Source organism: Ranitomeya imitator, chromosome 3 (genome assembly GCF_032444005.1).
Source record: "Ranitomeya imitator isolate aRanImi1 chromosome 3, aRanImi1.pri, whole genome shotgun sequence".
Lineage (NCBI taxonomy): Eukaryota > Metazoa > Chordata > Amphibia > Anura > Dendrobatidae > Ranitomeya > Ranitomeya imitator.
In genome coordinates this window covers 788387864-788404762 of record NC_091284.1, presented here as the reverse complement: position 1 = coordinate 788404762, position 16899 = coordinate 788387864, and the positions used below count along the sequence as shown (strand labels likewise).

At 42.7% G+C, this 16899-nt stretch overlaps 1 protein-coding gene across 1 annotated transcript in view; it reads left to right on the top strand.

Moving 5' to 3' along the window:
* Nucleotides 1–14515, top strand: part of MAML2 (mastermind like transcriptional coactivator 2) — a 235022-nt gene extending 220507 nt beyond the window's left edge. Inside the window, exons 4-6 of the mRNA XM_069759182.1 lie at nucleotides 2096–2254; nucleotides 5484–5595; nucleotides 12879–14515. Coding sequence (XP_069615283.1) covers nucleotides 2096–2254; nucleotides 5484–5595; nucleotides 12879–13777 — 1170 coding nt within the window. The 3' untranslated portion in view covers nucleotides 13778–14515. The remainder of the gene's footprint in view (nucleotides 1–2095; nucleotides 2255–5483; nucleotides 5596–12878) is intronic.
* The last annotated feature ends 2384 nt before the right edge of the window (nucleotides 14516–16899 follow it).

Genomic DNA, 16899 nt, shown 5'->3' with positions numbered 1-16899 from the left:
CAGCCACCTAATTTGTAGACGAAGAGGTCATGAATCAGTCAGAGCTCCTGTAAAGTTCACGTAATGATGAATCCTAGAGCAGTCAATCTCCATGTCTGCATCTTATGATTTAACTGCTAATTAATGCATTGATTTAATGCGTAATTATTATTATTATTGCTGTTATATAAACTAGTATGACATATTAACAGACAAAACTTTCTAAGAGGAAAAATGGCATCTTCATCTTCTAATCAGCGGTAAGGTTCAGCTAGAAGTCTACTTGTAAGTGTGCAGAACTCAAATCCCATATAATAATACAACAAAACCCATGCTGCTGCAGCTTCCCTCTATATAATATTTGCCCTGATTTCGCCACGCGTTTATGGCCAGATGTCCATGTACAATAAGGGATTGGGAACCTTTCCTATCAAATTCTTATGCAATTATGCCATAAATATGTGAACGGAGAAATCTGGCCATAAACATTTATCAAAAATTGTTAGAAAATGGAAGAAACACCAACCCTCGCGCTCTCTCCCTCCCTCTCTCCCTCACTCTCCCTCTCTCACTCTCATGCTCTCCCTCTCTCCCAATTCATTTAAAATCAAATGAGCTTTATTTGCAGGACTAACTACATGTTAGCATCCCTCGCACTCTCTCCTTCCCTATCCCCTTCTCACTCTCCCTCGCACTCCCTCTCTCTCGCTTTTCTCCCTCTCTCTCCCTCTCTCTCTCATCCTCTCTCCCCCTCCTTCCTCTCTCTCCTTTCTCTCCCTCTTTCTCTCCCTTTCTCCCCCTCTCTCTCCCTCTCTCATCCTCTCTCCCCCTCCTTCCTCTCTCTCCTTTCTCTCCCTCTTTCTCTCCCTTTCTCCCCCTCTCTCTCCCTCTCTCATCCTCTCTCCCCCTCCTTCCTCTCTCTCCTTTCTCTCCCTCTTTCTCTCCCTCTTTCTCTCCCTTTCTCCCCCTCTCTCTCCCTCTCTCATCCTCTCTTCCTCTCTCTCCTTTCTCTCCCTCTTTCTCTCCCTTTCTCCCCCTCTCTCTCCCTCTCTCATCCTCTCTCTCCCCCTCCTTCCTCTCTCTCTCCCCTCCTCTCTCTCCCTTTCTCTCCCTCACTCACTCGCTCTCCCTCTCTCTTCTCTTTCTCTCCCTCTATCTTTCTCTATCTCTCTCCTTCACTCTCTCTTTCTCTCCCTTTCCCTCTCTCATTTTCTCTCCCCCTTCCTCTCTCTCCCCCCTCTCTCCCTTCCGCTCCCTCTCTCATTCCCTCGCTCTCCCTCTCTCTCTCCCTTTCTCTCCCTATCTCTCTGTCTCTTTCCTTCACTCTCCCTCTTTCTCTCCCTTCCTCTCGCTCTCTTCCCTCTCCCTCTTTCTATCCCTCCCTCTTCTCTCTCTCCAAAATAATTTTGGCCAATTAGCCTCCAGGAATGAGGGCTGGGCATCTTAGTTTGCATTAAATTTGTGAAAATGAGAAGGCCCCACAAACCTTAATCCAGTGAAAATACCCACATGAAGTCCTTGTCTTCAGGAGAAGTGGGTGCAGATGATAGTCACTCTATATAGTTAATGGTAAACTTTAGCGGCTAACAAAGCATTCTACACAGCTATGGATCCTGAGCCTTTATGGCCACCTAGTCTCCAGGATTGGGGGCTGGACATCTTCGTCAGTTTAATATGCTATTACTATGTGTGTTAGGTAAGCGTGCTGCAAACTATTATCCACTGGATAGGTGATAAATGGTAGATCAGTAGTAGTCTGACCGATTCACCTTGCGTTTGGCAATTTCAGCCACTCTCACAGTCGGCGAGCATGTGCAACCACTACTCCTTGCACACTTGTGTAGCTGGGAGGACCAGGCTCCCCTTCTCTAGCAATTAGTAGTGTGATATCAGATAGATCCTCGACAATTTACCTTTTTAACGCCTACTCAGTGGATAGTTGATAAATATTAGTTTCCCGGAATCCCACTTCTTTGCCACCACACCTCATACCTCTGGCAGTATTTCTTGAACATCCTTTGGATACTTGACTGTTTCATTCCTGTTGTAATATTTGTGTTTCCCTTTGTTTAGCACGATTTAGTTATGAAAGTTGTTGTTTCTATTTTTTTTTCAGGACCAGCAGTGTAACGCCACAAGTCTTGGCAGCAGCTCAAGCTCCACTTCTTGTTCAAGTCCAAATGGCTACAACACCCAGCAAGCGTTATTAACCCAGCAAATGATGGAGAAAACGAGCATCATGCAGAGACAGATGCAGCAGATGTTACCCGGAACGGTAATGAGCCCTTCAAGAACTGGTCCTTTATCCAAAAATAAAATATCATGAAAATAAAAAGGATTACATCAATAAGAATATAGACATAGAGAGACCTTAACTCCATATCTGCAGAATGACTATAGCTCTGGTACACCTGGTCTAGTCATGCGTCACATGGTTACTCATTTTTATGGATGGCATAAACTGTAATTTATAATCCTACTTTTCACTTGTAGCATCACTGCAGAGGAAATCTCTGGATCTTGGTAGCTCCAACACATAGACTGCTTTCCTAGCTGACCTATGCAGTCTCCATTCAGAGAGAGACTCAGCTGGTCTCTCTCCCAGCTATAGCTCAATGCAGTCTCCATTCAGAGAGAAATCCTTGTTTGTCTCTCTCCCAGCTACGGCTCACATTTTGACTGGTCACTCACCAGCAGCACACTGGACTCTGCTCAACATCCAGCAATCAAAGCCTGCAGTGCTAGGATTTAACCCAGTGCTACCAGACTTTGCTACACTCTTTAAAGAATATGGATAATTGTCATATGTTTTTCTTTTACTGAACTGCATATATTTTGGGCTAAAAACTTAATTTTATTAAAAAGTTTGCACAGTTTTGCTTTTACAAGCTTTTTGTTTCCTGCATTTTGTTGGCTGCAGAATGACTTATCTGAGAGTCCATCAAGCAAGTGTGCTCTCATGAGCAGTTTGTTACTCTTTTATTTTATTAAAAAAATAAATCAGATTTACCTGATGTACAATTTTTTTGCAATTTGATTTACTCAAATCAAGCAAGATGACGGTAATTTTGCTTGATTTGTTTTAAGAGCTGGGAGCAGGTTAAAAAAACACAAAAAAACCCCATGAAACTTGCCTCCCTCATCTCTCCTGGCTTCGCATCTCTCCACCAAGTTTTCTGCTGGCTCGCTCCCTCCGGTTTCGGTCTTTTCTTCCAGCTTCACATTTTTGGCGTCTCACGATGTGGCTTGAGATCTAGTGAACACTAAAGGCGCAGAAGATTGAAAATAGAAGAGAACACCAAGAGTGAGCAAGCAGAGGACTGGGTGGGAGTGGGAGCTATGGCGCCGGGACAGGTGAGGTGCGAGGGAAGTGTAATGTGTTTTTTTTTATTTTTTAACTTCTCCATTTATTTTGCTCTGGAGACAACTCGTAGCAAAATAAATATTTTTTTTTACCATAAATTTGATTTGTGGCAAATCAATGCAATACAAATAGAATCTCGCAGCCACTATAGATTTTGTTGGGATGTGCCATCATTTAATGATGGGTGAGGGAGTGATTCCTTGGACTTCCAATACATCTGATAGTAAAAAGGCTGAGCATTGTGGCCCCTTCAGAGTTTTTTTTTTTTTTAAAACGATGGCGATTCCTCCATCAGAGTTTTCTTCCAAAGAAGTGGCGGTTCCATCATCAGAGTGCCACGACTCAGCTGTCGGTTGACCTGGGACCAGGGGCTCCTTCTCTGCCCCTAACACTAGAGGGCACCCTAGCACGCTTTACTATCCTGGATACTTCTGAAGGTGAAGATGCCGGGGCCTCCGTCCTTGCCTCATCTCCTGAGTTAGCCTTCCCTCTGTTCTCTTCCCCCACCCAGGGAAGACAGGGCACTAATATGCGCCTTAGTACAGCAAGCCAACAAAAAGACAACACAAACAAGGGTTAACAGAAAACACGAGGCATACAAAATATTCACTCACATATAACAGAGCACCGTGGTGTGAAGGTAGGGGAATAAACCAAAGCAGAGAAGGATAAGGAATTACCACACATACAAACCAAACAACAGTCACTAATAACTCCTTCCACTCTCCTCCTACCAACTCCTCTCCCTCCATTAGCCATGCAGCAATAAAGCTATCTCTGACAAGGATTAGTGTCAGAGCCCAGATTAAAAAGGGAAAAGGAGTGGCTAACCGAGCACAGCTGTGAACACAGGCATTTCCAACATGGCCGATTAACACCTGTTATGCCAGAAGGAATAAAAACATTGAATATTAAGGAGTTCCTTTTAAGCACCGGAGTAGGAGCAATCAGACACTGCGGTCTTCTGGCTCCACGCTACAAATAAAAGAACAGCACCACTCCAATTATGCGCACCACATACATGAATACATAAGTAACAATAAATCATATATAGAAAAAAGAGGTTTTTATGGCACACCAAACAATTTAAAACATATTTAAAAACAGCAAAGAACACCTTGTCCATATCCAGTGTTTGTACATATTAACACCTATACATATGAAGTATAATAATATATAATGCCTGAAAACCCACCTCTATACCTACTGGCTATTGTGGCTAGCAACAGCATGCTCAATAGCCTAGCTAAATGGCAGCATAACTCTTATATAGATCCCAAAAAAACATAAAAATGGCAAGGGGTGAATCATATAGCAAATAAGAGCATTAAGAGTCCCAGGAGACCATAAGGCTGAATTACCTAAAGTGCAAAATGCACAAACCAGGAGGACCCCAGGCAAAGAAGCGAAATGGACCAGGGCCAATGCAGCCCCACGCGTATCGCCCTCACTGATAGGGCTTCCTCAGGGGAGAAGCTCCACACTGTCACGATAACGCCATGACACAGAGTTTTCTTCTAGAGGAGTGGCGGTTCCACCATCAGAGATTTTTTTGTAGAGTAGCAGCGGATCCACCATCAGATTTTTATGCGACCACCGCCAATCCCATTCACTCAGAAGCAGAATCGCAGAAGCGGTATGGGTTTTAAGAGCAGTAAAGTTAGAAAACAAGGATGTCGAGGTGATGTAAGATCTTAATATGAAATATGATGTTCTCAAGAGTGTATGTACACCGAGAGAGAGCAGATGATCAGGAATGTGAAGAAGTAGGAATGTATGGGTGGGATAGAGAATAAAACCATTTACAGGTGGAAGAGAAAATAAGGTGTCTTCAATTGGAATATTCACCTCAATATTTTCTTGCTGCAATACTTCTCATCTTTGCTGTCTATTTGATGGGGTGAAGAAGCAGAATGGTCATGGATCTTCAGTTGCGAATTCCTTACCGAATCTGTGACCATTTACAATACAAGAACAAAAATCTGTGCAGAATTCCGTACACGTGTGTTAGAACGTTGTTGCCCATCCTAGCAGATGTTAATTTCTTCCAAGTTCCATATCAGACTTTTTTCTCTGAAAAATGCTGTAGGGTTTTCATAGTTGAACTTTTTTTTCTTTTTTTTTTTCTTTTCCTTTGAAGGAGAAGTGTAGCAACCAGGAACAATTAAACAGACATTTGACAAGACCACCACCAGACTATAAGGATCAGCGGAGAAGCACAGTCGGCATTCAGCAGGCGAATCAGTTTGCTAGTAAGTATGAGCCAGTTTTTTACATCTAGGCTAAGGTGTCAAAATTACTTTGGGTCATGTAAATAATGATAGAAAAATTGTGGGTTGCTGCAGCCATCGTGTGACCCAATTCTTTAAATCGGAGACTAGTTGGCTATGTGCAACCTCTACCTCTAAAGTTGGCCAAACATGCTGATTTGGATCAGCAAATCTTCTTATGCGTATGGAATCCTCCCAATCCTTTTTTTCTTCGGACACCTCCGGTAGGGAATGTCTCCTCTCTCCCTATAGAGAACACATGAACTTCTGGCCGATGTGAGCGATCACGTGCAATGGGGAGGCAAGAGAGATGGCTATCAGCCAAAGAAGTTCTTTGACAAATGGCTAATGTGTTTGGGCACCAAAAATCCTATGTCTACTGAGATTATCCTGGGTCAAAGCATATGTAACTATAGAGGCAACCAAAGTGGCGTCTACGAGACACCTGGAAAGAGGCTGCCCACTTGAGGTTGGGTCCAATCCTTATTTTAACAGCAACCAAGTTTTCCTGTCCTACTAGTGATCTACAGTGGTGTTAGGCTACCCCAATAAGGATGTTTATTTTAATCTTTGTTATGGGACCCCTAATACCTATGTATGGGCCAACTTTCAATGATATCAAAGAGGCACCTTTGGTTCAGTAGCAGAGGACAAGAAGACCTGAAAAGGAAACTAGCATTAGTAAGGGTTGGAAAAATTCCGAGATACTCTTTTATCAACATATGCCAATTCTTAAGGATGCCTATCAGGGAGGTGACTTATCTTTGTGCATGATGAACGGCACTCAAAAATTTTCCCTCATGTTAAAGAGCTGAGGGCCCCTGGAAAAAAGGGAATAGGGGATTTTTGCAAACCATCTATAACAGAGGTGGGCAATTAATTCGGGACTGTGGAGGAGGGCCGAACCTATAGATTGAAATAAATTATGCTTAATATTAATATATTAATTATAACTATTATTTTATATTAATTGTATCACTTAATATTGAGCAGAATTAAATATGTTGACGCTCCCTATGCACAGTAAGAGCCCCCATGCAATCAGGGCCGAGGGTTGCAGTTACAGCAGCTGCTCTGCATACTCTAAGCCAGTGTTCCCCAACTCCGGTCCTCAAGAGCCACCAACAGGTCATGTTTTCAGGATTTCCTTAGGATTGCGCAGGTGAGTTAATGCTTGCCTGTGCAGACGATGCAATTATTACCTGTGCAATACTAAGGAAATCCTGAAAACATGACCTGTTGGTGGCTCTTGAGGACCGGAGTTGGGGAACACTGCTCTAAGCATTGACTGACCCCGCGTCTGGAGGTGTGAATAAAGTTCATTTTCGCCCCACAGCATTCGGCTATGTGCAGGTGCTGGTCAGCATAATAAAGCTGTTAACCGCTGCCAGGAGGTGCAGTTTCCACAGTCCCGGTGTCTCATAGGTAGCGCAGCATACCCCAGTCTCCTCGTCACCGCCACCAGGAGGTGTGGTATCCACAGTCCCGGTGTCTCACCGGCAGCATAGCATACACCGATCTCCTCATCACTGCCAGGGAAGAGGTTGCCACAGAGCCAACTTCGAGGAGATGGCCGCCATCACATTAGAAAGCCCCGCACCTTCCTCTCCAATAAAATGGCGTCGTAGTGTGGTATGCTTATGCACTGACTCCGGCACTACAAGGCTCAGGCGCCGAAGACTTTGGACAGAAGGACACATCTTCGGTTATATTATATATACAGTATGAGCCCTCACATAGCCTCACTGTATTCAGTATGGGCCTTCACACAGTCCTATATACAGTCAAATCCTCCACAGAGACCCTCTATAAACAGTGAGCACCCACATAGCCCCCTATATACAGTAAGAGCCTCAACACACTCCCTATATATACGATATGAGCCCTCACATAACCCCATATATACAGGCACACATCCCACACACATACTTTATATAAAAAAGTCATTGCGTCTGCTGTCTGCATTGCTCCACCACCGCGGGCCGTGGATCAGTGTTTTCTGCCCTTTGGCTGTCTTGGTCGGCGGGCCGCACTTTGCCCAGGTCAGATCTGCAAACTTAAGATCTACCTTTGCAACCAATTTTTGTTATTGTTACCATGCGTCTAAAATGATAAATTAGGCGGCTTTTCAAAAAGCGTTCATAAAAAAAAAAATCTATGTCTAATCTAATTCTACTATTTGATGTGCTGGCAAGAAGTAAAAGGAAACCCGACAGCTGGATCAGACTACACAGGTGTTTTTTTGTAGTCTGTTACCATGGAGACAGATTGGTCTGCATAGGAGCTGCAGATACAAAAGGATAGAAAACGCAAAACAATGTTTTTAATTTTTTTTTTAATTAAGATTCAAAGTTGATAAATTCCAGATGCATCGGAGCAATAAAAAAATAAGTTTTTTTAATCAAAACCAAAGAAGTGAACAAACTTCATCCCCTTCTTTATAACGTGTTTTTTTTTTTTTTTTTTTTTTAAATGCACGTGTGCTGAAAATTCATATAGAAATGTGTTTGCTATGTAAGCACTGTAGTCTGAAATGTACAAAGCCAAATTCATCTCCTGGCCTTGGTGAGTTTCCAACCCAGACATATTTCTTCCTCAATTCTGTGCGGGGTAAAAGGGAATGGACAATGATTGTGGGTGCAGTAAATTGGCTCCAAGAGTAGTTGTCACCTTCTTAGATATTCTATTTATTTCCTATTTAGATGAGTTTTTCGTTGTGAAGAAGCAGAACAATAATGTGCCTCATTATGGCTTCGTACATAGACATACGAACAGCGCAAACAAGTGAAAAGTTTCAAATTTTTATTTTTTTTTCCAGATCTCACAGTGACATTTTTATTGGCTAGCTGCACATAACTGTAATTTATGACCGTCTCGGACAGCCTTACTGAACTTGTTAAATCAGCTCTTGTCCCCGCTGCCAAAACAGAAGAGAGGAATCCTTGTAGAAACACGTTAGTAAATAAAAAGCTGAAAATTCTGAATAAAATTAGCGATTCGTCCAAGTCGCCTGACAGCTGGTCGTTCATTTGTATAGCAGCAAGAAATATGGCGGGTAATAATATACATCAAGGGTCCATGGGATTTAGAGAAAAGTTAATTTGCAAGACAAGAAACAAAACAAAAACAAGTAATGCTTGCTGGCAAACCGAGGTTAAGAGCCCGTGCACATGGCGGAGCCCTGTGTACAGAACCTGCGCGCTGTGCCCGGAGCTGCACATCCTTTTTGCACCGCCATCTTTGTAGGACACAAGATCTCCATACATAGAGTCCAAAAGAGCACGCCAAGATTATTTTTTCACTCTGACTTGCACAGAAAACATTAGAAAATTCCTCTGAAGGTGTTCTGTTGCAACTGGCACTATGAGGCTCGCAGCAGATCTTTTTACAGGGGTTTTCCCATGAACAAATTTAATTTTAAGCAACATTTGAATCAGTAGATCTTGGAATAATAATCATTTCCACAATTGGATGTGTTTAAATAAAATGTTCCTGTGCTGTGATAATCTTATAAATGTGCCCCTGCTGTGTACTGTGTAATGGCTGTGTCTGACTGTGCAGGAATATGGTCTGATCATACCACAGCTCCTGGGCAGGAGAGGAAGCAAAAAAAGAGTATACAGACAGGACAGCAGAGGATCACAAATGATTCTTTTAGGTAAAATATTGCCTAAAAACGGGAAGCAAAATGTTTTGCCTCACAAAAATAATAATTTACGATTCCTGTGCTATAAAGCCCGTAATATCTTTTGCTTCCTCCCCTGCCCAGGAGCTGTGGTATGATCAGACCATGTTCCTGCACGGTCAGACACGGCCATTACACAGTACACAGCAGGGACACATTTATAAGATTATCTCTGCACAGGAACATTTTATTTAAACTCATCCAATTGTGGAAGTTATTTTTATTCCATGATCTATTAATTAAAAAATACTTTTTTTCGTGGGAAAACCCCTTTAAGTCCTATCAGTCACTCAGTGCAGCCTGCATGGATCGGACTTCCAGCACATTTGTCGATCTGATTGAGATCTGAGGAGTTTGGAGTAATCACCTTGATCTCTTTTTCATGTTCCTCAAATCAATGTATAATATGGCCAGCGGCATTACTCTGCTGAACGAGGCAACTACTATTGGAGAATGCCAAGTTTTCCAGCAGAACATTGGCTTCATTCTCACATTAGTGCACCCTTGTGCCAACACATACTAAGGAAGCAACAAACCTGGCCACCCATAAGCAGTAAACACATGTAATTTATCAGACCAGGCCACCTTCTTCTATTATGCCATACTGTAGGTCTGATTCTCACACGCCCACTGTAGGTACTTTTCTAGGTGGCCTTGGGTCACCATGGGCACTCTGAGCACTCTGTGGCTTTGTAGGCTGATATACAATAACCTGAAATTCTCTTTGTATTTTGACACCTTTCTATCAAAGCCAACATTAATATTTTCAGAAATTTAAACTACTGTAGCTTTTCTATGAATCAAACCAGATTAGCTAGCCTTCGCTCCCTGCATGAGAGAGGTCTTCCGTGAGATCAGACACAACTTGTTAGCCGTCGCTTCCCACATTACTTAGCTCCTGGTTGGGATCAAACCAGACTGGCTAGCTTTCTCTCTCTGCATTAGTTAGTTCTTCTAAGGGATCAGACCAGACTGGATAGCCTTTGCTTCCCGCATTAGTTAGTTCTTTTTTGGGACCAGATCAGACTGGCTACCTTTCGCTCTCCGCATCAGTTAGCTCTGGGATCAGACCAGACTGGCTAGCTTTCTCCGCAATAGTTAGTTCTTCTAAGGCAGGGGTGGGGAACCTCAAGCCCCAGGGCCATTTATGGCCCTTGATGACCTTTAATTAGGCCCCCGGGCAGATTCTCAGGGACCTCATTCTTGGGCAAGGAGCTGTATTTTGATTGCCACAAGCTCACTAATTTCTTCTTGCTCTGTTAGCACACACACAGTGTTCACTACTGAACAATGAAGGGCATGCAATGAAAGATTACGTCGTGAAACCAGAGCCAGAGTCAGGATGTACTTTGTGGGCGGAGTTTGTCCGGCCCCCGAAGGATGGTATAAATATCCAAATGGCCCTTCACAGAAAAAAGATTCCCCACCCCTGTTCTAAGGGATCAGCCCAGACTGTCTAGCCTTTGCTCCCCGCATTAGTTTTGTCTTCTATGGGACCAGATCAGACAGGCTACCTTTTTTGCTCCACGCATTAGTTAGCTCTTCTTTGGTCGCAGACCAGACTGGCTAGCTTTCTGTCGCCACATTAGATCTTGTACTAGATCAGACCAGACTGGCTAGCCTTCGATCCCCGCAATAGTTCGCTCTTCTGTGGGACCAGACCAGACTGGCTAGCTTTCGCTCCTCGCATTAGATTACTCTTTTGTGGGATTGGATGATACTGGCTAGCTTTTTCTCCCCGCATTAGTTATCTCTCTTGAGGGATCAGATGTGAATAGCTACCAGTCCCTCCCCACATTAGCTAGCTCCTCTATGGGATTAGACCAGACTGGCTAGCTTTCACTCCCTCTTGTGAGTTCAGTTTACCGGTGGTGTGAAGAAAACTGGTTCCTCCCACGTCACCAATCCGTGATGCAACTACACAGGCACAGCTCTCCGGCGCCCCCTTCGTCTCTCAGGTCAATAAGGGAACTGCACCTAGAGCAAATGGCTGCCGGGGAGACTGCCCTGTTACCCACACTCGGTATTCTAAGATTTGCAATCAGAATAAAAGGATCAGCCCAAAATTAATTTATAGTTTAATTGCCTTAAGGGCGCACTAGATAATTACAAGAAATATACAGTAAAAATATACCAAGAGTTACAGTCAGAGTAAAATGTAACAATAATAGTACAAGGCTTAGAGGTATAAAGCTGGAGGTCAATTTACCAGGTTGAAGGTCACCTGTGGAGGCTGGGGAGCTCTGCGTTCCACAGGTACAAGACTTCTAGTTGCCGGGCAGCCCCCAAAAAGCATGTGCTTGCTCCCCTCTGGCTGGCATATGCCCTGTTCCTTATTTCATCATCATCATCTTCTTCTGTTGTGTGTGACTCCTCATGTGTCCTCAGCTCTTAATCCTTCTGTGTCCCTCCCCCTGTACCTGGGTGGACTAACAATCTCCACCCTTCAGCTTCCCTGCAGAATCTATTCCCAATACCTAATAAATGGAATAACTTCTCTCAGGATGATCAGATCAGTACACGGGCGGTACCAGCGCATGTAGTTTGTTCTGCCAGTCGTACAGGGATCAAACCTGGACCCATTCGATGTCGATGGCTGATCTCTATATCTCAGGTTCCAGAACTCTCACTGACCCGGGAGCTTCACTGTCAGATGCGCAATTTCTTCAGGGCTATGAGGATATTTTTTATGAGCCTGTACCTCGAACGATGCGTCCATGATTCATAATTTCATGTTGTAGACGGTCTGGCTGGGGAGACAATAGACATGTCCTCCTGTAGCCATCTGACATGTATGCTTTAATTGAGCACCCAGGCACCTCCATGCCCCCTGCTGGCGTGGCTTCCTCATTCAAGCTTTGAAGTACCATCTGCCTGCTACACTGGTATCAGTCCATTACCATACTAAAGGGTCTTCATTCAAGTAGGGAAAAAGTGGGGGCCAGGTGTGCTCATGTCCCTGCAGACGTGTGACCAGGTGAATTCTGATATAAGACAAAATGGAGTCAGGCCAATCTCTGATAGGAGGCCAGCATTATGTCCCATATCCAAGATGGCGGCTGCTCCCTCTTCACAGGTGGTAAATCCAATTTTGTGGGATTGTATGATACTGGCTAGCTTTTGCTCCCCGCATTAGTTAACTCTCCTGAGGGATCAGACGTGAATGGCTATCCGTCCCTCCCCACATTAGCTAGCTCCTCTATGGGATTAGACCAGACTGGCTAGCTTTCACTCTCTCTTGTGAGTTTGGTTTACCGGTGGTAATTCCATGGTCCACCATGGTTGAAACACTCCACAAGACCTGCAATTTTGAAGAATCTGTGACCCTATGGTCCAGCTATCACAATTTGGTCTTTGTCAAAGTAACTTAAATCCTTATTATTTTACAATTTTTCTGCATCTATCATGTAAATTTCATCCCACCCCTTAACAGGTGCCATTGTCATGAGTTGATCAATGTTTTTCACTTATTCTTCACATTTAATGTTTTGGCCGATAGATGTTTACGTATTTTAGAATTTTTTTTATGATTTTAAGTGATCTTCTATTTGCTTTAATTGATATAATTTTTATTGTGCAGGTGGCTTGCCAGCAGTAGGTGTTACTCCAGATCCTACTCTACCAAATTCACCTTCAACGAATATGACACCTCAGAATCAGACTCATTCTTCATCAAACCATGGACCTAGGATGCCTCCTCTTCAGGGAAGTCCAAACATATATGGGAATGTTTCATGTCCACAACAATCTCTGTACAATGGTCTGAGTCGCACCAGCCCAAACCAGATGGGAACGAGCCAGAATGGCAATGTTGTGCCTCGTCAACCAGCAGTTACATCCGGGACAAATATGTCACCTTTTGGTACGCAATCTGGAAGTAATGGCCCAACATTTAGACCCAATGGACCAAGCGCACCAGCACAAAGACCTCAAAATATCATCAATAACTCATCTCCCACCCACAAATGGATGAGTTCAGAAGTAAAAAGGCAGGACATGGTGGGCTATGCCAACACCAACCAATATTCCAACCAATCCGTTCAAGGCATGATCAGTCATCAGCAATTCCCTCAACGTGTTCTATCGATGCCTAACCAAGTCAGTCCCGGGGTACAAATGACTCCTTTAAATACAATGACACCATCCAACAGTGGGCAAAGTATGGAACCACTTCGGGGCTTTAATCATGGGCAATCTCCATTGAGATCACAGATGTTACCAAGCATGAGCCAAGTTAGTGGAGGGTTGACCATGTCACCTAACACATTTACATCACCCAATCAAATTCCTAGATCGTTTTCACGAAGCGACTCTAACAGTGATTTGAGTTCATTTGATTTCCTTTCTCAAAATGGTGGACTGGGTTCATCTCCAAACGGTGACTCCGACTTCATTGATGCGTTACTGAAAACTGGCCACATCAATGATGACTGGATGAAGGATATTAATTTGGATGAGATCTTTAAAGGCCATTCTTGAAACTCTGATCCTGATGTCAATAAAAGACTTTTATACTTTTTTTTTTAATGTTGCACCCAAAAAACCTATAGTCTCCAGATTTTAAAGGTCAAGTTCCTATTTTGGTCAGATTTAATGAGGCAAGGGTTAAACTCCATTAGAGAGACATAATGCCTGCAACCCTCTCCAAGTAACCATTAGCGCATACTTACCGAGCTTGATAGATCCTGGCTCCAGCTGTGGACAGTGCATCCATCGTGACCAGACTCTGCGATAATTATTTAGTTTTTGGACCTGGAAGACAAGAGGATGCTACATTGTGTATATAGCTACTGACCTAGTACTCCCATGTGTATAGGTTTGAAGTTCAATAATACATTCTGCAGTAGTATGTAACATTTTTGTACATATTTGTTTTTACGTTACACTGCAGCATTTTCGCCATGTGTGTCGTATTACTAGCCAATAATCTGTCCTAAATTTTTGGCTAGAGGGTAAAAATATAAGTTTTGTAAGGATTTTTTATGACTTGTATACGGGCTGAAATTTTGAAAGTGTGCCCATTCTGCGTTCTACTTATTCATTTGTATTTTTTTTAGAACTAACTCCTCACAGTATCCAGGGGTGAAATGAGTCAAAATGGCTTAAAATTAACTACATCTGGCTATGCTTTTGTCTTGGTTTAATGGAACATGTTGAGTTGACCACTACTTGGAGAACTCCTTAAATCCCAAAGTATTTTGAGTAAAATAAGAAAAGCTAATAATTTCCCACGGGATCAATAAAGTGTATCGTATCGTATCGTATCGTAATACCTTCTACAGCAGCACAGTTCCTGCAACACTGTTATGACACGTGAGCGCTGCAGACAATCATCTTCTCTGACGAAATATTAATGAACATCATCCAATCAGTGACCGCTGATTGACTGCAGCACTGATGTGACACAACGATGCCATGCAAGTGCAGGAGAACCCGCGCCGACCATAGATGGTACAGAACTGGGAAGCCGGTGAGTACAATCTTTTCTTATTCTACTCTGGCATTTAAGATCTCACACTCAGGGTGACCAAACATGTAATGATCTCCACTATGGTCCTTGTATAAAATCAGTATTTTATTGATATAAACCAGATAAAAAAATCTTTAAAATTATACATTACAAGAAGGGTACAAAATCCAAAAACGAGAGACTACACTTCCATAGGATTTTTCAAAAAACAAGGCTGAACAATTGCAAATAAATTACCAAGTTACCACTAATGAAATGCCCCAATACATAATAAATATACATATACTGATTTTATACAATAAAATAAAATACTGATTTTATACAAGTACCATAGTGGAGATCATTACATGTTTGGTCACCCTTAGTGTGAGATATAAAGTTAATTAGTGGTACAGTGCCCTCTAGATGGAAGGGCTTTAGTAGTATTATTTTGAGCATTTAAGAGTGGGTTGTCCAAGTAGTGAATGACCCTTCTAAGGTAGAGAAATCTAGAAATTATGCAGAATAATCATCAAGGTCTTACCACGCAAAAAAATCATTTTTTTTTTTCATATTAACTATGGCTGCTATACTGTAGGGCCTTGGATGAGTAAGATCAAACTTTAGGGTAGCCCTGCACCCTTTTCCTGTTGAGGAAAGCAGAAATAACAAGCCCATATTCTTGACAAGGTTGGGTGATCAAGGCACTAGGGTTACGAGAGGGAGAAGCCCGCTTGCGATAGTGGGAATTGTGTGGAGTTTATTTCCCCTTGTTGATGCCACTGGTGGGGCACATGGTACCAGTAGAGTTCTTTGGTCTTCATCAAATGATGAGCTTACAATATATATTTTCAGGGCTCGTGTACATGATGTGCCATCATATAAGTTTGTAATTGGCCAAACATTGGTTCCAAGTGGTTGTGTCCACTGAGACTCCAATGCCATGCCAATGGACATCGCCTCTTTACTTGACCAAGTGAGTGTTTCTCTTGTTCCTACGAGATTCCTTGCCCAACTTCTGCATTAGCAAACTCCACTGAGCCTCACACTGTGCCAGTCATTAGAAAGCTAGCATAGAAGCCATATTCAAATGAGGTTGGAAGTGCGTTGGGGGCTTCTTGTCTCTGCACTCAGACTGCTTCTTTCAAGTGCACTGACACACACCCCGGTGCACTTCCAGCCTGATTTGCATGTTGTTTCTACTTAAGCTTTCTCACTTCGGATCGCTGCAAAAATGTTATCCTTTTTATTGTGGAGGAGCGCATGTACATCCGTCCCACTACGTCCATATTTAAAGACTCGCTGACAGGTTTTCTTTAATGACTCTGCATTGTATTGCATCATTTTCCTTGTACTAACTTGTAGCCTGTACTAAGCTTTGTTTCTTTGGGAGGCTCCATTGCAGATCTACCAAATGTACTCGACAGCATAGCACAGCACAGAGAGTTAGGATTTCCTACATCAGATTCATGTACAGAGCCAGGTGTGAAGACTGCACCAGCAGAATAGTGAGTGCAGCTCTGGAGTATAATACATCATGTAACTCAGGATCAGTAATGTAATGTATGTACACAGTGACTGCACCAGCAGAATAGTGAGTGCAGCTCTGGAGTATAATACAGGCTGTAACCCAGGATCAGTAATGTAATGTATGTACACAGTGACTGCACCAGCAGAATAGTGAGTGCAGCTCTGGAGCATAATACAGGATGTAACTCAGGATCAGTAATGTAATGTATGTACACAGTGACTGCACCAGCAGAATAGTGAGTGCAGCTCTGGAGTATAACAGACATCAATGTAGACTACTTCTGTTGGTAATTTAACAAATGTGCTCATGCCCTTTAAGAGAAATAGTTAAATCAATGATCATTTTACTACAGGTGCTTCTCACAAAATTAGAATATCATCAAAAAGTTAATTTATTTCAGCTATTCAATAAAAAAAAGTGAAACTCATAAATTATATAGAGTCGTTAGAGTGATCTATTTCACATGTTTATTTCTGTTATTGTTGATGATTATGGCTTACAGCCAATGAAAACCCCAAAGTCATTATCTCAGTAAATTAGAATAATTAACAAAAAACACCTGCTAAGGCTTCCCAAGCATTTAAAAAGGTCCCTTAGTCTGTTTCGGTAGGCCCCACAATC